Source organism: Sebastes umbrosus, chromosome 6 (assembly GCF_015220745.1).
Source record: "Sebastes umbrosus isolate fSebUmb1 chromosome 6, fSebUmb1.pri, whole genome shotgun sequence".
NCBI classification, from domain to species: Eukaryota; Metazoa; Chordata; class Actinopteri; order Perciformes; family Sebastidae; genus Sebastes; species Sebastes umbrosus.
In genome coordinates, this window is record NC_051274.1 from 23,605,855 (window position 1) to 23,626,997 (window position 21,143).

A 21,143-nucleotide genomic window follows, 5' to 3' on the forward strand; every position below is an offset into this window, starting at 1 on the left:
TTACAAAAAAAAGCTTTCAATTCAATAAATAAATAGTTTATATGAAATAACTACATAGTAAAGCCTATTGTTGTATACTCCTGTGTGAATTAAATACTTTACAGATGAAAAGTACAAGTATTTTCTCATTTTAAGAACTTGAGTACAAAATGAACAAAAAAGTTTTAAGTGAAATTATAGAGAAAAAATAAATAAATGTAGGCCTAGCCTATATCGCAATAGAAATTATATAGAAAAATATATACGATAAACATTTTGTTTTTTGCTTGATACGCATCTTAGCCATTGTGACGCCCCATACGAACAGTTCTTTACTATGATACAACTGGTTCACTGGAAAGTTGATCCATAAATATTCATGACTATTCTTCAAAAACTTAGTCAAATATAGCCCATATTAGTACCCATTTGTGAAGGTAGTTATCGTACAAGATAAGGTCAAATGTGGTATACAGTAGGAGGTATCATGATCCACTAGATGGCACAAAGTGCATTAGCAGAGTTCAGTTCAGGTCACATCTTGATTAACCCCGACTCATTCCAAATGGACACAAGTTTGATATTCAGTTGCTTATGATGCACCTGGTTTATTTAGGGCCTACATTGAATATCCAACACAAACCCAAACATAACTTTTTATTCAAGTATTAAAATGTAAAGCACATTATTATTCTGAATATCAACAAAGTACGAATCAACACAATTAGAAAAAGCAAAAACTCCAACTTTTCCTTTAACAATCAACTTGTAATATGTGTAATCTCTCCAACTATCCGCTCGCCTGGCTTCTCCTCAGTCATGTAATGCATAGAAATATTTGCACAGTAGCTTTAGTGAACTACAATCCTGTGTCCCAAAAATACTTCAGTTGGTCCCTTAACTAAAATACAAAGGGGATGAAAACACAATAAAGGGGTATTTAATGTATGGATCTGACCAGTCAAATTAATGACAAATGTACCACTAGCCAAGCAGGTTACTGCACTTAGCAAAGCACTTTCACACATACAGCTGATGAGTTCTTCAGCATTTCGACTACAAGAATGTTTATGAAGGCTAATTTAATACACATTAGTTTACATATTTTCATGAACTGTGTAGTATTTGTACTTAAAGCCAGATAGTACAGCTACAAACGTAATGCTGTTCAGATAACACAGAAATGCGCCCAAACTGCTTACCATTCATTAGTAACATCATGCTTGATTTTTATCAAAAGTGAATATAAGAAAGGCACAACAAAATGAGATCAACACCCCGCCCTAAATCAGATCAATTGTTCCCGCAGCATTTTGTTATTTTTTCAATGTATATCGTAGATTATCTATTTAGATAAACAAATTTACAACAGTTACCTCATTTTAAATGAGAACATTAGCAGGCAAATCTCCCAGTTTGACAGGGACAGAGGCATATATATTTAAAGAGCTTTTGTGCCTTTGATTTGGTTTAAGTGGTCTATATGCCCTTTTATATTTGACATCGTCATAAATCTGGTAATTAGATGAGCTCATTACCAACAACCGAGGTAATGGGCTCAACACCTGGGAGACATCTTGAAATAACAGGAGAAAAAAATACCCAGGGGAACGTCCTAATGCATGTAAAAGTGCCGCAATGAGACATGGTTTAACATTCTTCCTATTTAAGTAACAATGAAGGGAAAAGTGAACACGCAAATGAAGAGTTCCAAGAAATTGACATCAACTTGTAGCCACCGAGCTAATAGCTGGTAGCTGCACGAACCTGTTTGCTCCGAGCGCTCTTCCACTCAGGGGAAGCAAAACTATGACTCTGACTTCACTGAGAAAAAAAAGACTCCCTTACAAAAGTGCCTGTGAGTGCTTTAGATTGCAATAAACTTCTGAAAATCAATTTTTTCTATTGAAGCAGTGCTATTCTGCCATATAACCCAAGTACTATCCCTACAACAGGTAATTAGTAACAATCAAATTAGAGACGAAACGCTTCTGAGGAGATAAAACCAAGAATGTGTGCTTGTAAGAAATAATCCCCAGAATAGAAATAAACATTAATATAACATAAACTGTCTTCGTAACATTTAACTTAGATTTCCTAAATAATATATAAGTACCATGAATTGCAACACGATGCTCTTAAATAAGTGCATCTGATATCGGCCCTGTTGCCAACAGTGACAGGTAGAGGATTGTGTAACACAAGAATGCACTGCACTCATAGTATTTTCTTCCACATGTAGCACTGGGATAAGCTGAACTATGGAGGAAAAATTGACAAACTGAGGAACAAGAAGTGGAGTGAAGTGGGCTCTGCTGCAGCATTAGACGCCTGTCTGCTGAGGGCCTCGTCTTCAGCCATCCTTTAAGGGACGGGCAGTCTGAGAGCACAACCTGGAGCCGAGTCACGTCCACCGCAAGGACACTCGGAAAGTCCTACAAAGTCTTGGAAGAGTCATTTTCATGCTGTCAGTCCGCCGTGATGCCTTTCTCTCTGAGCTCCTCTGTCACTCGCACCAGGTAAGTGGGGTCCGGGTAGCCAAAACTGTCAGGAGAAATAAAAAAGCCATCACTGCATCTGTATGAGCTCAGGCAGCAATAGTGCCATCTAGCCAAGGACATCAACTGATAGCATTTCCTTGTCAGGAAGTTGAATTACATCTGTCAGTCTTTACTGAGCCCTTTTTTCTCAGCTACCACACCCGTTAGGGAAGTTGTTGAGGCTATTACCAAATCAAATCTCAGCGGCCATATGCCTCCAGCTAGAAGGCCATACATACCAGCGGGGCCCGCCCCATATTGAGGTCTTGTGGTGAATGTCATTCCAGGTGATGACATTTTGCATGCCCGTAGTCATGGAGGTACCGATGGTGAAGATAAGGCGCTGTTCAAAGGCCCGGCGCAGCAGGCCCAGCACACGGTTCCCCTCAGGGCTGTCAGGGAGGTAGGCCACACGGTCTGTTCCTGGGTACCGAACACCTGGGTTGGGATGTTCTGGCTGTTAAGAAGGAGTTAAAACAGGATTAGTTTAAAGGGGCATTAAGGGCTTTAAAACAGTATCTGTCTACTGGGATCTGGGACTCTTTGCTACTACAAAGATTGTGTTGCCATGGTCATGTCTTGTATTTCTAATTGCATTTGTTTTTGTGCGTAGGCCTAGTATGTGTGTTTTTCATTTATTCATTTAATGTCTTTTGTGACGTGTCTGTTATGCAACATTTCCTTCAATTCAAAACAATTTCTCTTAATCTATCTCCTGGGAAAGGGGAACTCAGTTTACAGTACTCAGGGGAAAGTCTGTAAAAACAGTCTTATGACGTCTTCTTGGGGTGAAGTGCTGTAAAGTCTGAGAATAACATGATGACAGGAGGATGACAAATTTATAACAGAAAGCCTGTGTTACAAACTGGAGTCATGGATATTTACCAGGCAGGGCTAAAGAAAAGATACTATTGATTCCATTATGGAAATGTAGGATCAAGTAAATGGACAAGTTTGACCCATAAAATGGACAACAAAAGTAATGGAAGATGCAATATTAACCCCATATTCTACCAATCTAACATATAAGGACTTCTGACTGGTAGACACAAAAACTGTATTAGTGTCGAGATTACTGCCCAAATTTTTTCAGGGTGTACGCATAGAAGGCCTCTCCATCTCCAAGTCCCGGGATGAATTTCTGTCTCTGTCCGTCCCTGTTGCAAATAGAGGGGCGGCATAATTGTTTTCCGCCTAGAGCGGCAGAAGTGCATGCACCGGGACTGTTTCCACCCAAACATGCAATGTGACCTCCTCATCAATGAATGCGATAAAGATGCATGAGAGGAATCGATTGACGTAAAAAAACTTGAGAACTGCCTGCGGATGGGAGACCGATGGGAGATGCCAGTTTTCCCATTAAGTGAGTACCAAGCCTGTCATCTGTTTGTAAAAATTGTAAAAAAAAAAATTTGTAGGCAAAATCGCTAAAGAGGAAGTGATTCTGTTTGTAGCTGTGGTTGCCATGATGGAAATCTATTTCAGCATTCAGCATCTGATTGAGGGGCCCGGCAGGCTCCATTGTTTCCTCAGAGTTTTTTGTAGCATGTCACCGGAGAAAAACGAAATCGATGATATGTAAAACATTGTCTTTGTGTGGGACATATGCTTGAATACAAAAAGCACCATCACCTGTCAAAATGCCACATTTAAAGGACACACATGCACGCACACGCGGGTGGATACACAGTCCTTCCAATGGTGTCACACTATTCCACTGATCAACAAATGGCGGTAATGTGCCAAGATATGCTGCAGTGTGCCAGCAGAAGCAGGGAAGAACACTGCCAGCTAGTAAACATAGATGTAAACACTGCAGGATTTAAGATATTTAGAAATCGGCTTTGCAAATATTTTATGAGGAAGGAAATGCACTCTACATATTTGTTAGACTACAAGGATACATAGGCTACAGTGCATTTTGGTGAATAACATCACTGAATGAATGAAATAAAAAAATAACAATAATATAATAATAATATTAATAATAAATGTAACTTTTGTCTGCCTGTTCGATCAGTACTTTTCCAGTAAAGTGGGCCTGGCTCAGGATAACGCAGATCATGATGACTTAGGAATCAAGCAAATGTCAGGAGTTGTTATACAGGTGTACAGGTGTAATTTGACCCCCGTCCTAACAAGTGCAACAAAGAGATGCAGGAAGATGTCAATCATTTACAGTTTATACATGCCCAATGTTCCTTTAAGGAAGCAAGGTGTCATCTCACTATTGCTTCAGAGGGATCTCTACCTTACAGGCTCTGAACACCCACGCAGGTGTTTCTCAGAACTGTGTGGGCGTGTATAGACTGTTTGACATCTTCCTGAGTTTCCTGTTACCTTTGTTGCAGCTGTTAGTGCAGGGGAAATTACACCTTTTATCATTCTTACTGGGAGATGGAGATTTGTGATCTCATAAATAAAACACCTTAAATCTGAGCAAAGGTTTACTCAGCCAGAATAACTGAAAACACCTGTGTGTGTGTTCAGAGGCTTTAAAGGCCCAATCCTTAAATTTTACCATTTAAATTTGGGGTGTTTGTTATAGTAATGAAAAAAAGGGATGCCTTTTTGTGTTTGCCAACTCATAATTGCAAATACAGCCTTGTTTACTGCTGTTTAAGAAAAAAAAACTGATGTAAACACAGCAGCATCAGAAAAAGATTTGAGAGTGATAGATTGTTCAGATCCTGTATACTGAGTTTTGGTGCTGAGATGACTATTTTGTTTACAGTTGGATCTGAGATTGTACCTTTAATTTGATGTATTTCCTTCTGAAAAAGGAAATTCGGTGTTGGAGTAGGTAAAGATTATTAAACAAGATATAAGTCAGTGACAAAAAGGAAGATTTGCGCAGGATTGTTCAAAAATATCTCATGGTTTCATGTAGTATTACCAACAGGGGTGTAAGAAAGTATCACAATATTGTGTTTTGCAATACTGTATGGATTCTCAAAAACGCTATATTGATTTTTAATTAACCTCTTAAAGATCTGGTCACTACTCTGTCTTTCGGAGGTTGTAGCAGGCTCAGTTTTAAAGCTAGAGTGAAGGTACTGGCATCATATCAAACTACAACACCTAAGGAATTTATTGGTACCATGACGCTTCAAGGTTTTGCTAAATTTTGGCGAGGACAAACTGTCCGGGCCATTTTCAAAGGAGTCCCTTGACCTCTGACCTCTAGATATGTGAATGATAATGGGTTTCCATGGGAACCCACGAGTCCCCTCTTTACAGACATGCCCACTTTATGATAATCCCATGCAGTTTGTGGCAAAAACCATGCCTTTTTTTGCATGGAGTAAAAATGTTTCTGCATGCTGGAGTCCCTAAACAGTCTTGGAATTACAGTGGGTATGACTGTAAAGCTGAGACTCTTGTGGATCCGATGAGTCCAATTGTATTCATGTGTAATAATGTTAGTCCAAAGTAGCCATTTCACATAGTGACTATTTTTATTCAGATTTTATACATATGGTGGTGTCTTTATACTATGACAGCTTTCCTAAAAGTCACAATAAATCGCCTTGCCTACAGTATCGCAATATATTGAATTGTTACCCCTGTATCACGATACGTATCGTATCTGCAGAATCTTGCCAATACACAGCCCTAATTACCTACAAACATGATTAGACTAAAGAAGTAAAATCAATTACATTATATGCCAAATTAAGACCCTCACGCCTAATTATATTATTATTTTAATTCTTCTATGAAATTCTAATATTTGACAATGTTTGTATTATTTATCCAAAAAAGTTTCTTTACACCCATAGATGATTATCAAAATTAACAGTTATTCCAGTAACAATGAGTGGCACTTACGGTCTCCATCTGTACATAATCTTGGTCTACTCACCGCCTGTAGGCCAGGAGGGAAGCTGTAGATGATGCAGATGCACCCAGAGCCTTCATGGCCAGGAAGCTCCAGATCAGGATCTCGCTCTACGATCATCGTACCATTAGCAGGCTGATTCCCAATCAGCTGGCCGTACACTAGCCGACACACGGGACACGCTTTCTTCACCTTAAAGGCTTGATCCAGGCAAGAGCGACAGAATGAATGGCCACACCTCTCCAAAGTGGTCTTCTCCACTATGTCCCCCATGCAGATTGAACAAGTACTGTTGTCCTCTGCCTCACTATGGGAAGCCAAGCCGGAGTCCATGTCCTTCCTCTGGGCTGCCTCGTGGAACATGGCGCAAGCCTCCTCGTCAGCAGGCTTCCTGAACCTCTGCTGCTGTCTCTGGGAGCGCCGAGGCTGGGGAGGCGGCGGCTGAAGCAGGCTCCCCTCTCCGTTTGGCTCCAGGGCCGCCACACAGGGCAGCAGAGCCCTCTTCCTCTTGGGCCCCCCGTCCTGTTTGCTCATTTCTTTGCGGGCACAGCGGCATAAGTCAATGAAGGCCTTTCGCGTCTCGCTGGAGATGGGTCCATCCATCACCGCAGCTCCGCCGTTCCTGGAGCCTTCCACCGGCTGCAGCCTCACGGCGCAGCAGCCCCCCCTCTCTCCTCGCCTAATGATGCCAGCGCTCATCCCCTGCTTGTGCTGGAAGTCAATGAGCCAGGGCCGCCCAGCTGCAGCCAGGTAATCCCACACCGCCTGTGAAACCAGCACCTCATCACTGCCCTGGCCAGCACGCACACTCATCTCATCAGAGGAAACTGCACAGAGAGGCAAAAAGCACATTATTGCATGAACAAAGATATTCAAACTAGGGATGCACCGATCCAAATTTTTCAGTCCCGATACCGATACCTGGGCTTTGGGTACCAAACGATACCGAGTACTGATCCGATACCAGTGTTTCATTAATAAGCTGTATGCCTCGCTGTGTGGAAATGACTGAAATCATTCTTTTATGTGCAAGACAACATCAGGCTTGACTTAAACATTGCTCTCGTAACTTTGTCAAACAAAATGTGACCAATAAATACATAGATATTAATTTATTTAATTGTTTTTTTATTGTTAAAATAATTAATCGTACACCAGCAATTTGGTAAAAAAAAATCTTCTAAATTAACAGGAATTACAATTCAAGTGTAAACCTTTTTAATGCAGCAACAAATTGGTCAAAACTTAAACAGGAATTAAAATTCCAGTATATACAGTAATGTACATATACACAGCCTGGTTTATTTATTTATTTAAAAAGGATCCCCATTAGCTGTCACCAATGGCACCAGCTAGTCTTCCTGGGGTCCAAAATCAAGTACATTACATTTATCACATACATACTATACAGTATACAACCTCCATTTGAATGTTATTAGGGCAACACAAATGTGATGTTGTATATAGTATGTATGTGATAAATGTAATGTACTTGATTTCGGACCCCAGGAAGACTAGCTGGTGCCATTGGTATCAGCTAATGGGGATCCTTTTTAAATAAATAATAATATATAGTATATAAACATAGAATTGAATTGAATTAATCGGCCCCACAGTCACCGATATCCAGCTTTCTGACCCAGTATCGGTGCATCCCTAATTCAAACAAAAACTAAATCCACTTATAGAAGTTGCTGTGCACTGCTAGCAACATATTGCTATTTTTCAAATGCATCATGGGAAATGATGCCATCTTTTTTGCTCAGACGTGGCTACAAGAGTGTTTTTGTTTCTGCAGGCTGTATGGTGGCTTTACTTTTTTTGTGTCTATGTGGCCTAAATGTAAAGCTGAGGCAATGCAAATAAAAAACCAACATCTTAGTAGTTTTGTGCATGACAAAGTAAATATCTCTCCAGCTATTAGCAGCAGGCTGCAGCAGCATGTCAATACAGAAATCCACAAAAACTAAATCCACTTATAGAAGTTGCTGTGCACTAGCCCATATTAGTATTTTTCAAATGCATCATGGGAAATTATGCCATCTTTTTGCTACAGACGTGGCTACAAGAGTGTTTTTGTTTCTTCAGGCTTTACTTTTGTGTCTACGTGGCCTAAATGTAAAGTTGAGGCAATGCAAATAAAGAGTAGTTTTGTGCATGACAAAGTAAATGTAATATCTCTCCAGCTATTAGCAGCAGGCTGCAGCAGCATGTCAAAGAAATCCACAAAAACTAAATCCACTTATAGAAGTTGCTGTGCACTAGCAACATATTGTTTTTTTTCAAATGCATCATGGGAAATGATGCCATCTTTTTTGCTCAGACGTGGCTACAAGAGTGTTTTTGTTTCTGCAGGCTGTATGGTGGCTTTACTTTTTTATGTCTACGTGGCCTAAATGTAAAGCTGAGGCAATGCAAATAAAAAACCAACATCTTAGTAGTTTTGTGCATGACAAAGTAAATATCTCTCCAGCTATTAGCAGCAGGCTGCAGCAGCATGTCAATACAGAAATCCACAAAAACTAAATCCACTTATAGAAGTTGCTGTGCACTACGCCATATTGCTATTTTTCAAATGCATCATGGGAAATGATGCCATCTTTTTGCTACAGACGTGGCTACAAGAGTGTTTTTGTTTCTGCAGGCTTGTGGTGTCTTTACTTTTATTGTGTCTACGTGGCCTAAATGTAAAGCTGAGGCAATGCAAATAAAGAGTAGTTTTGTGCATGACAAAGTAAATGTAATATCTCTCTAGCTATTAGCAGCAGGCTGCAGCAGCACGTCAAAGAAATCCACAAAAACTAAATCCACTTATAGAAGTTGCTGTGCACTAGCAACATATTGTTTTTTTTTCAAATGCATCATGGGAAATGATACCATCTTTTTTGCTCAGACGTGGCTACAAGAGTGTTTTTGTTTCTTCAGGCTTTACTTTTGTGTCTACGTGGCCTAAATGTAAAGTTGAGGCAATGCAAATAAAGAGTAGTTTTGTGCATGACAAAGTAAATGTAATATCTCTCTAGCTATTAGCAGCAGGCTGCAGCAGCACGTCAAAGAAACCCACAAAAACTAAATCCACTTATAGAAGTTGCTGTGCACTAGCAACATATTGTTTTTTTTTTCAAATGCATCATGGGAAATGATACCATCTTTTTTGCTCAGACGTGGCTACAAGAGTGTTTTTGTTTCTTCAGGCTTTACTTTTGTGTCTACGTGGCCTAAATGTAAAGTTGAGGCAATGCAAATAAAGAGTAGTTTTGTGCATGACAAAGTAAATGTAATATCTCTCCAGCTATTAGCAGCAGGCTGCAGCAGCACGTCAAAGAAACCCACAAAAACTAAATCCACTTATAGAAGTTGCTGTGCACTAGCAACATATTGTTTTTTTTCAAATGCATCATGGGAAATGATGCCATCTTTTTTGCTCAGACGTGGCTACAAGAGTGTTTTTGTTTCTGCAGGCTTACTTTTTTAAGTCTACGTGTCCTAAATGTAAAGCTGAGGCAATGCAAATGAAGAGTAGTTTTATGCATGACAAAGTAAATGTAATATCTGTCCAGCTATTAGCAGCAGGCTGCAGCAGCACGTCAATACAGGAATCCACACAACAGGCAACAGCATCGCGTCGTTGCTGAGGACGTTGATCAGCTGTTCACAGATTCAGACTGTAAACAAAGGAAACTAAACCACCGTCATACGCGGAAAAACATGAAAGCTTTAACAAGACACAACCACATGCAAACACACAACACTTCTTTAAAAGGCTGGAAGGTTTACCTTGTGATCCCATATATCCCTTCAGTAGTGAATGAAGCGTCCTGTTGAACAGAGAAAGAGAGGAAGAAGAAGAGCTGAAGGATTATCACAGCTGCTCGGTGATATTGTGACTGAGCCATTCTCCGCAGGAGGAGCAACAACAAAAAAAAGGGGGAAATTCAGCGCAACATTAGCTTCTAGCCTTTTTGATAACATCAACATTTAGTGGTTCTCCCCCCTCGGATTACTTGGGTACCTCACCCTTTATGCTGTAGCTCGTCGCTGCTTGTCAGGGAGGTTTTCTTTCTGAGCTGGATTAAAGCGCACACTGCTCCATCAGAGAGGAGGCCTTTTATTTCTGCTGCAGTTTACCCGCGGATAATTAGTCTTTTAGTAGTCAAGACATGATATCCAAACGTATTCCCCCAGCTCATATCTTCTTTAGGTTGTCAGCAGACCCGTTCCTGGAGCTGGTAAATGCCATCCAAACCTCGTCCTCCTCCAGTCTCTCCTCAGTGTTTCCTCCTATGATGCGTCCTTGGAGCCAGGAGGCGCAGTAAAGAGCATTTGGAGTTGTTATCTGCTAGCTGGGTGACATGTTTCTCCAGGCAGATGATGTTCTTCTCATGGTGAGCTTTTTCAGTCCTCCCTTGTTGACTGTGTGAGACTGTGCAAACATACTCATTAATAATAATAAGAGGACTAGAGCTGGGGACCTATACGAGGAGAGTGTGACCAGGAAGTTCGTCACTGAGCTCACATGATTGGTTGAGAAATGATGGGGCTTTTTTTTTTTTTTTTCTTTTTTTTTTTTATGCTGTGAGTGAATCATACTTTTTTTGTCGTGATTAAGAGGTTTAATGATGAACGCCACTCTAAGTACACACTAGAGTCCCAGCAGCCTACACCATGCCATCATCATCGAGGGGATAGACCCACTCATTCCTTTTATAATGCAAATGAAGCTGTCTCTCAGGGTTTACACTGACTTATTGACAGCTATGAGGTCATTGTTGACACTTCTGACAGGATATATAGCCTGTTATATTTGGGTATATAGCTTGTTATGTGAGCACAGAGATTTCAAGTACATTTACTGAAGTACTGTACTTAAGTAGCCTACACTTTTGAGATACTTGTACTTTATTTGACAATTTTCATTTTATGCTACTTTATACTTCTACTCCACTTCATCTCAGAGGTTAATATTGTACTTATTTTTACTCCATGATGTTTATTTGACAGCTTTAGTTACAAGTTACTTTGCAGATTTAGTTTATTAAAGGGACTGTTTGTAAGAATCAGAAATGCTTGTTAACAACGACACCTGTGGCCGTTAAGTCAACGAAGGTCAGCGCCGGGTTCGCGCTTGTGCTCGCTCTATATAGACATGAACGAGCATCATTCAAAACAGTAAGGCGACACACATCAGCTAAAACCACAATATCACTCTATATTTCACCTGCTTGAACGCCACGCTAAGTACACACTAGAGTCCCAGCAGCCTACACCATGCCATCATCATCGAGGGGATAGACCCACTCATTCCTGTTATAATGCAAATGAAGCTGTCTCTCAGGGTTTACACTGACTTATTGACAGCTATGAGGTCATTGTTGACACTTCTGACAGGATATATAGCCTGTTATATTTAGGTATATATAGCTTGTTATGTGAGCACAGAGATTTCAAGTACATTTACTGAAGTACTGTACTTAAGTAGACTACACTTTTGAGATACTTGCACTTTATTTGACTATTTTCATTTTTACGCTACTTTATACTTCTACTCCACTTCATCTCAGAGGTAAATATTGTACTTATTTTTACTCCATGACGTTTATTTGACAGCTTTAGTTACAAGTTACTTTGCAGATTTAGATTATTAATACGGCATAATCATCAAACTATGATGTGTTATTATAGATTAGCTACCCAGCAAGTATATAAAGTAATTATAATTAGCTCCACCTTTACCAGCTGCAACATTAAAATGATGAACACATTAAAGGGACTGTTTGTAAGAATCAGAAATGCTTGTTAACAACGACACCTGTGGCCGTTAAGTCAACGAAGGTCAGCGCCGGGTTCGCGCTTGTGCTCGCTCTACATAGACATGAACGAGCATCATTCAAAACAGTAAGGCGACACACATCAGCTAAAACCACAATATCACTCTATATTTCACCTGCTTGAACGCCACGCTAAGTACACACTAGAGTCCCAGCAGCCTACACCATGCCATCATCATCGAGGGGATAGACCCACTCATTCCTTTTATAATGCAAATGAAACTGTCTCCCAGGGTTTACACTGACTTATTGACAGCTATGAGGTCATTGTTGACACTTCTGACAGGATATATAGCCTGTTATATTTGGGTATATATAGCTTGCTATGTGAGCACACAGATTTCAAGTACATTTACTGAAGTACTGTACTTAAGTAGCCTACACTTTTGAGATACTTGCACTTTATTTGACTATTTTCATTTTTACGCTACTTTATACTTCTACTCCACTTCATCTCAGAGGTAAATATTGTACTTATTTTTACTCCATGACGTTTATTTGACAGCTTTAGTTACCAGTTACTTTGCAGATTTAGATTATTAATACGGCATAATCATCAAACTATGATGTGTTATTATAGATTAGCTACCCAGCAAGTATATAAAGTAATTATAATTAGCTCCACCTTTACCAGCTGCAACATTAAAATGATGAACACATTAAAGGGACTGTTTGTAAGAATCAGAAATGCTTGTTAACAACGACACCTGTGGCCGTTAAGTCAACGGAGGTCAGCGCCGGGTTCGCGCTTGTGCTCGCTCTAAATAGACATGAACGAGCATCATTCAAAACAGTAAGGCGACACACATCAGCTAAAACCACAATATCACTCTATATTTCACCTGCTTGAACGCCACGCTAAGTACACACTAGAGTCCCAGCAGCCTACACCATGCCATCATCATCGAGGGGATAGACCCACTCATTCCTGTTATAATGCAAATGAAGCTGTCTCTCAGGGTTTACACTGACTTATTGACAGCTATGAGGTCATTGTTGACACTTCTGACAGGATATATAGCCTGTTATATTTGGGTATATATAGCTTGTTATGTGAGCACACAGATTTCAAGTACATTTACTGAAGTACTGTACTTAAGTAGCCTACACTTTTGAGATACTTGTACTTTATTTTTGAGTATTTTCATTTTATGCTACTTTATACTTCTACTCCACTTCATCTCAGAGGTAAATATTGTACTTTTTTACTCCACAACATTTATTTGACAGCTTTAGTTACCAGTTACTTTGCAGATTTAGATTATTAATACGGCATAATCATCAAACTATGATGTGTTATTATAGATTAGCTACCCAGCAAGTATATAAAGTAATTATAATTAGCTCCACCTTTACCAGCTGCAACATTAAAATGATGAACACATTAAAGGGACTGTTTGTAAGAATAAGAATTGCTTGTTAACAGCGACACCTGTGGCCGTTAAGTCAACGAAGGTCAGCGGCGGGCTCGCGCTTGTGCTCGCTCTAAATAGACATGAACGAGCATCGCTCAAAACAGTGAGGCGACACACGTCAGCTAAAACCACGATATCACTCTATATGTCACCTGCTTGGCAGTAATGTTAGCTGACCAGACGAAGGTCTCTGAATGAATCAATTCTGATCCTAGTGATGGCTTTTCCTGCTTCAGCCTACCGACCGCAGCCGGAGAGAGACACCAGCACCCGGTCAGAAACGATACCGTTTCTCACTGCGCAGCCCCGTCACTTCACAAGACACGGAAAACCTCTGTTGGTCTGGAGGAGCTGCAGCAGTTATTTCTGCACAAACTTACACTGTACATTTACTAGATATTCTCAGAGCTACGAAGTCTATGCGTGTGCACGCATGCACGTGAGGTGGAGCGAGCTAATTGAAGACAAGCAGGCAGAGGAGCAGAGGAGCAGAGTACAGCAGAGACTCCGACCCTGCAGACCAAAGCTACGGTCTCCCCCGGGTCCTCCGACCGCGGCCAACACTGTTTTACAAGACGGGCTTCACTAGATATAACTTTGCGGTTTTAATCGCGATTAACTATGGACAATCATGTAATTAATCACGATTAAATATTTTAATCAATTGACAGCCCTGGTTGCTACTTTTACTTTAGTAAAAAAAGGGTACTTCTTCCACCACTGCAGATTTATATTATATTATATATATTATAATTTACACTATTGTACAGTGTAGGCCTACACTCAATAGGATGCATGATGATTTGGTTCTAGTTTTTAGTTTATATTCTCAGAATGAATCTCTTTTTATTCAAGTTACTATTTATTCTCTTTATCAATCTATTATTATTACTTAACTAAAACAGGCTGAGGAGATTATTTCCATCATTGATTTATCAATGAACTGATCATTGAGTCTATAAAACATCAATCCCAATGCCGTCAGTCTTGTACTTTATATACTGATGTCTTATTGGTGTCCTATTTTGTTTGACCAACAATCAGGAAAACCTAAAAAGCATGAAAGCATGAAACTTAGACAAGCAGGATATTAGCACATTTGAGATGTTGTAACCAACATATTGGAAAACACCATGTTTTTTTCACTTGTTTTGCAATCCAGGTTGTTGTTGTTTTTGTGCTCTCAGCTATGAAATCTCCTGATTGTGAGTTGGCTGCAAAATTGCATTCACACGTTTACTTCTGATTGTGAAAGTCATTCCAGGAGATCTTTCAATCAATCAGATGGCTGTCTGCTCCATTTCTGCACATAATATAGACAAAATTACTAAGAAAATAATAATAATTCAGGGTGGGAGGAAATACATTTTGGTGGGCTGTCCAAATAAAATATGGGGATTGCCATTAAATCAACACATTCTGCCGCTTTTCACTTAATGCAGGGCTGTTTCACTCAAACATGAGACAGTAGCTGTACCAAAGAGAGCTCATATGACAGGAGACATGTTCTCTCTCTAAAACTGATTCACAGATCTACTAATAACATGAATTATATCTCCAAAGAACAGACTTCATGACAATATGTCTCAACACCTACAAATAATGATAACAACAATTTCTGATTCTTGCCTGATTCAAGAATTTCTGTGATGATTCAGCCATTATTAATCCTGAAGAAGTCATTGGTTTCTTGTTATTTTACGTCTCCATAGAAAAATAAGTGATAAGGGGCTTCTTAGTTCTTCCTCTTCTAATTAAATTAAACATTGCAGAAATCCCTCTCAGTCTGCAGCTAGAGCAAAATGTACTAGCGAGGCTTTCACTGAAACGTGCTACAATCTGTCCCCCCTTCTATTTTGGTTTTTGGTTCGATTCAGGAACGACATCACACAATATATTTCACATAATTTCCCAAAACACATTTCATACTTTCATTACACTGTTTCTTTATTACAAATTTAATAAAACCTGGCATTCAGCTAAACATCTTCAGCTAACCTGTGGAGATATCTGACATCTGGTGGTTTCACTCATCGTGGTATGAACGTAATATCTAAATGCTGTTTATTATTAATAATATATTTAATATGTTGTTATATCTTTCGTCTTGCTTTTTTCTGACAGCACTTCAAAATACCCAACTCTTTCTTTGCAGCCAGATGGAAAATCCATCCTAAAACATATTTTGCATGTGCTATTTTATTGATGTTGGAGAATAACGTCAATATCTTCATACACAGACAACTACCTCCCTAAGCTGGAGATCAGAGGACACGTCATAATATGACGCGTTTTGGCGTCAGTCCATTGAAACCGAATTAGTGACTGACTCTGTGGCTCAATGATTTTTATTTTTAGATAATACGTCAAATGAATGTAGGGCATCCAGCTGTGAATCACAAAATGAAGTCATATCCCGGATAAGCCCCCCATGGCTGCGGCCATACAGTGTCCCAGGGGTTGTTCCATTATTCATTGTATGTGGAGCAGCTCAAGGCTGAAATCATCACTGTCTGGTCTCTTTGCAAATGTGCCACAAATGAAACCTTGTAAAGTAAAGAGTTGCAAAGTATTATAGAAATAATATATACTCTATGTTAAGGTGGAGAATGGAGGGTTTTCCTTCTCCTCTTTTATTTGAAGATGCAAAAATTATATTAATCAAATCATGCAATTTCTTAGTAATTTGTAAATTAGAATTTTTTTAAGTTTTTAGTTTGTGATACTTTCCTGTTCTCACGACTAAACATATACATTTCAGAATACATCTTACAGAATTTACAACTGCAAACGCATGTGAACAAAACCCTCTTAGACTATCTCTGCAATAATTACGTAGACATTATGTGTATCGCCGTGCAGTACAATGTCAAATATAAACTCAGTTATATCAAATATTTTCTTTTATTTGCAGCGATGCTATCTGAAGCTTTCTTCACCACAGCCAGAGTTTTGAACTTGACAAACTCTATAATTGGCATCATTATAATCAGGCCAGTGGGGAGACTTTTGTCAACTGGACCACGCTGAGGAAGGAAATTAGCTTTTAAGATCACAATAATGCATCCGAATTATGGCTCATTATCTGCCAGAGTGACTGGTAGAAGAGACAGCAGGCACAGCAAGCTATGGTTAATTCCCCATTCAAATCACATTGTAGCTGCGGAAAGCTTCTGGAGGTAATTCTGATGTCTTTCTTTTCTTTAATGATGACTAATTCATGAGACTAGTTCATTTGAAAGCTACTGTCTGCAGTGGCTTTAAAGTACAGGTGGAATCTTTCGAGGGAAATAACACAATTACATACTGTACACCTGCTGTGTCTGGAGGAATGATGCATTATGTAAGGGATAATTTACAGCAACGGGGTCCATCCCTGCATCACCCTGTCAGGGTTTATTTCACAACAATGACCCGCTCGCTGTACATGATCCCGCTTATTACGCGGCTATACTTAAGAAATCAAGTGTTTGACACAAAAACGATCAGATCAGAAAAAAGAGAAAAGGTCAGAACTACGTCCATAGCAATGGTCTGCTATAAATGGTGCCTTCATATGGGGTTGTGTTAACCGTTGTCACGAGAAGAGTCCATATGAACATCCCCCTCTTGTGGTATTCACAACCTCGTAAGTGGAAAGTTTCTGAAAGCTCCGAGTTCACGAGTTGTGACGTGTTTGTTGACGTTGTCAGAAATGGCGGAGGCCATGGAAGTTCATTTTTCGATGCATAATAAAGTAATATATTGTCATTTTAGTCATACATTTCCTTCGTAATTTTATAATATATCTGAGGAAAATGTTGATATTCTTGAAAAAGTGTCTTCTGCTCTCGTCTGGGCTTCATGTCTCTAAATGGGCTAAAATTGGGACTGAGCAGTTACACTGTGTACTGTAACTACAGCCCTCCATGTGGCCAACAAAAACGTTGGTCTGCCAACTACCTCCGGCCTCTCATCTCCAAAGTGTTTTCCCTCCCCCATAAGGCCTGCCAAAGGCACATGTCTGGCACAAGGTGGTCAAAGTTGGAAAGAAAGAAGGATTTGTCTCGAAGTCAGTGGGTTTTTTGAATGGGTTTTTAGTTAGATGCCTGAAATAAGGTCTGTGGTTATCACAAGCTTAAGAGATTTTAACGTTTTGTTCTACGACATAAAATACACTAATAAATATCCCACTCGTGAACTTTGAAGCCTTTACGTGTGTTAAAAAATGCAGTTGCTAACAAGTGGCTAAATGAGACTACGAAATGTCATCACGTCGACGTGTCCGCCTTTACAGCCTCAATGTACTCGCATTCATCCAATCGTGGTGTAGTTTGTTTATAAAGTAGAAAGTAGCAGCGAGCACGTCTCCAAATCTTATTGAGTGCCAGGTTGTAGTAAGAACAGAAGAAACAAATCACCGGCACTCACAGATTAAGGGTCTGTCTTAGTTTATTCTTCCCCAGAATAAACTAAGAAAGACCCTTTATGTGGTAGTTCGTTTATGGCCTAACGTTAGCTTTTTACTCCTGGCGATTGCATTCTCACTTTATAAATCAAAAAAGTGGTGTTCATTTGTCGAGATTATCTTGCTGAACAAAACGTGTAAGTATCATAAACGTGTGTTTGCCACGGAGCTTTTTTTCTGCATTAATTCAAAACCCATGGGAAAGATCCCATCGGATTTTTGACGAGGGAACCAGTGTGATTCTAACTTCCAGGTTGGCCTAAAAAAAATTGTCATCCCTGTAGCACTGTATTTGTCACCGGTAACTATAAACCCTCCTCTGTATGTACAGTATAATGTCCCACTCCTATCTGAGTCAAACACCTATTCTTTCAAACATTTTCATCCCATCCTCCCTGACATTGTTATTCTCTCTGCTCTCTCTTTCCCTGCCTTCACGTTATTGTTCACTTTCTCTATCGACAGCTGCCAAGCCTCATAGTGACACTGCCTCTCAGCCCATTGTCTGTCTTGTCCAAGTCCAACTGTTTGAAGCTGCTCCCAAAGTGAACCTGTTTGCCTTTAAAGGCATCTGTCAGTTTCCAGGTCTCTCTCTGCTGCTTGAGTGCTTTATTGGCCCACTAAGAAAACCACTAGAAGTCAAACACCACGGCAGCAGGTGCATTTGACAGCCTGCACTCCTATGGGGGACCTAAACTGATAACGCTTGAGCTTCACTCTGATATCATGGCTGAGAGCGATGCTAAAGAGGCATCTGTTGATAAGCCGGCTGAGAGGCAAGCTGTGAAGAGAGATGCTTTGGCTTCCACCACTGCATCTGTGCCAGTCTCTGTTGAGAAAATAACCACAAGCCAAAATCTTCTTCATCATCTCCAAAATGCAGAAATGCTCTCAGTCTTCTGCTGTGCCCATGGTACTGGCAAAGAAGGCGACATTTTCTAAATCAGCAGAATCTTTTTGGTGACCTCCTGCAACTCATGCCACCAAATGAACATGTTGTCTCCTTTATTTTCTCCTTGGAGGATCTCACAAGGGAGTCATGACAGGCGATACCATCTCTACTCTGGGGCTTAACCCGACTTCATATCTACATTGTATCTGCTCAGGTTAAACTACAGTTGCTGGCCTAACTTGATAGGCAACTTCATCTGAATGCCGTGGCCCGCTCAGTTATCCAACCACCATCGCTGTATAACTGGTTCCACTAATCTTACCAACAACCACTGGTATGAGGAACGTTTCTTGAATCATGTCCCTTTCACCTACCTTACCAACAAAAGGAACATGGTATCAAAATGAATTTGTGTGTGATTGTAAGAGTGCAGGTGAGTCAACATTGTGATCAGGTGGGTGGTCAACACACCAACCAAGCCTCTTCAGCCTCTTCAGCTATATTAAGCAACACACCACACACCTCTGTCTATAGCAGTGGTCCTCAACCTTTTTCGTGTCAGGGGACCCCTAAATCGATACACATTAGGTCAGGGGACCCTCTTTTGATAAGAATTCACTTCAGGGACCTCCATCTGAAAAGATTTTGGTTGTCAGATATGATTAAGACCAGAATTCAACAGTTATCAACTCCAGTTGAGGAGATAACGTTGGAGGAAGTGAAATATGATCAGGTCAAACAAAGTCTTTTAAAGTGTTGTTGACTTATTTTGAAGTTAGTGACCTTTGTGACGTGTTTTCTATACTTCTGTTACATTGTTTATGTACATATTTAACTTAGTTTAGGTACTTATTTTAAGCTCAACCATGATGTTTTTCCCAAACCAAACTAAGTAGTTTTGTTGCCTGAACATAACCACGACCATTTCATAGCGGCCGGGACAGCCGGCAGGCTTTCGGATTTTTAAAAGGTTAATTAAAAATCGATATAGCATTATTGAGAATCGATACAGTATTGCAAAACATTATATCGCGATACTCATGTGTATCGATATTTTCTTACACTCCTTGTCACAATTATATAGTTTCATTTTCAAAAGAGCCCAAATAATTTCCTAAAACAGCTGTAGTTTTTAGCAAATGTCAAATCAAATCAAACAGCAGTGAATAGTGCATTTTGTTGTGGACTAAAAATACATTTCTGTACAAAAAATAGCCGGTGAGGGCGGTGCATGTGGAATGGACTCAAAATAAACTATAGTTCCCACGTTCAGCTAAGAAACAAGTGGCCCATGTTCAATAGTATTGCTCATTTATGTGTTTTTAGTAGGGCTGTCAATCAATTAAAATATTTAATCGTGATTAATCGTGATTAATCACACATTTTCTATCTGTTCAAAATCTAGCTAAAAGGGAGATTTGTCAAGTATTTAATACTCTTATCAACAAGGGAGTGGACAAATATGCTTGTTTTTATGCACAAAACAATGACAAATATTGTCCAGAAACCCTCACAGGCACTGAATTTAACATAAAAAATATGCTTAAATCATAACATGGAAAACTCAAGCCCAACAGGCACGCTTATAGTGCCAGAATTCATGTTACCATTTTACTATCATCAGGTAAGATAAGATATTCCTTTATTAGTCCAGCAGTGGGGAGATTTGCGGTGTACAGCAGCAAAGGAGATAGTGCAAAAAAACAAGATGCATCAACTAACGCAGTAAAAAAAAAGCTAAACAAAGTGTAACAAAATATGAACCATTTAAATAGAAGGAAGTATAAAAATAGGAGCAGTATATACAGTATTGACAATAAACAGACTATTAACAAAATTGCACAAGTGGAAAATGATATTGCACATTGAGAATGAATGAATGAATGAAATTCCACCTGAAAATATCAGGTTATTGTCACCATCATGGATGTATTAAGAGGTCACCATCATGGAAGTATTAAGAGAATTGGTGGTGGAGCTCTTCCGCAGGCGGGTCAAGGCCTATTGAAAGAGGCTAGGACACGAGTCTTGAGCTACGGGGTATGACGCATGCGCAGTGTGTGTCAATTTCGTTTACTACAGTATTGTATCCCTAGTATATGACGCGAGATTGACGCGTGATAACTCCTCTTTTCAACGTCTTTGAGGCGGGTGAAATTGGTTGCTATGATTACAGTGACAAAGACAGTAATGCTTTTTTT

General features: G+C 39.7%; 1 protein-coding gene across 5 annotated transcripts; it reads right to left on the bottom strand.

The window, feature by feature from the left end:
• Positions 1-571: 571 nt before the first annotated feature.
• Positions 572-11,078, bottom strand: dtx3 (deltex E3 ubiquitin ligase 3). 5 transcript variants are annotated; one of them, XM_037773423.1, is made up of 5 exons: positions 10,378-11,078; positions 10,138-10,178; positions 6,385-7,187; positions 2,759-2,976; positions 572-2,523 (listed from the first exon to the last, which is right to left on the bottom strand). In XM_037773423.1, the coding sequence occupies exons 2-5, from the start codon at positions 10,148-10,150 to the stop codon at positions 2,448-2,450; spliced, it is 1,110 nt and encodes a 369-aa protein (XP_037629351.1). In that variant the 5' UTR covers positions 10,151-10,178; positions 10,378-11,078; the 3' UTR covers positions 572-2,447. The 5 variants fall into 5 exon arrangements, with proteins under 5 accessions (XP_037629351.1, XP_037629353.1, XP_037629354.1 ...); XM_037773425.1 differs by having other exon boundaries at positions 10,138-10,247; XM_037773426.1 differs by lacking the exon at positions 10,138-10,178.
• Between the last annotated feature and the right edge of the window lie 10,065 nt (positions 11,079-21,143).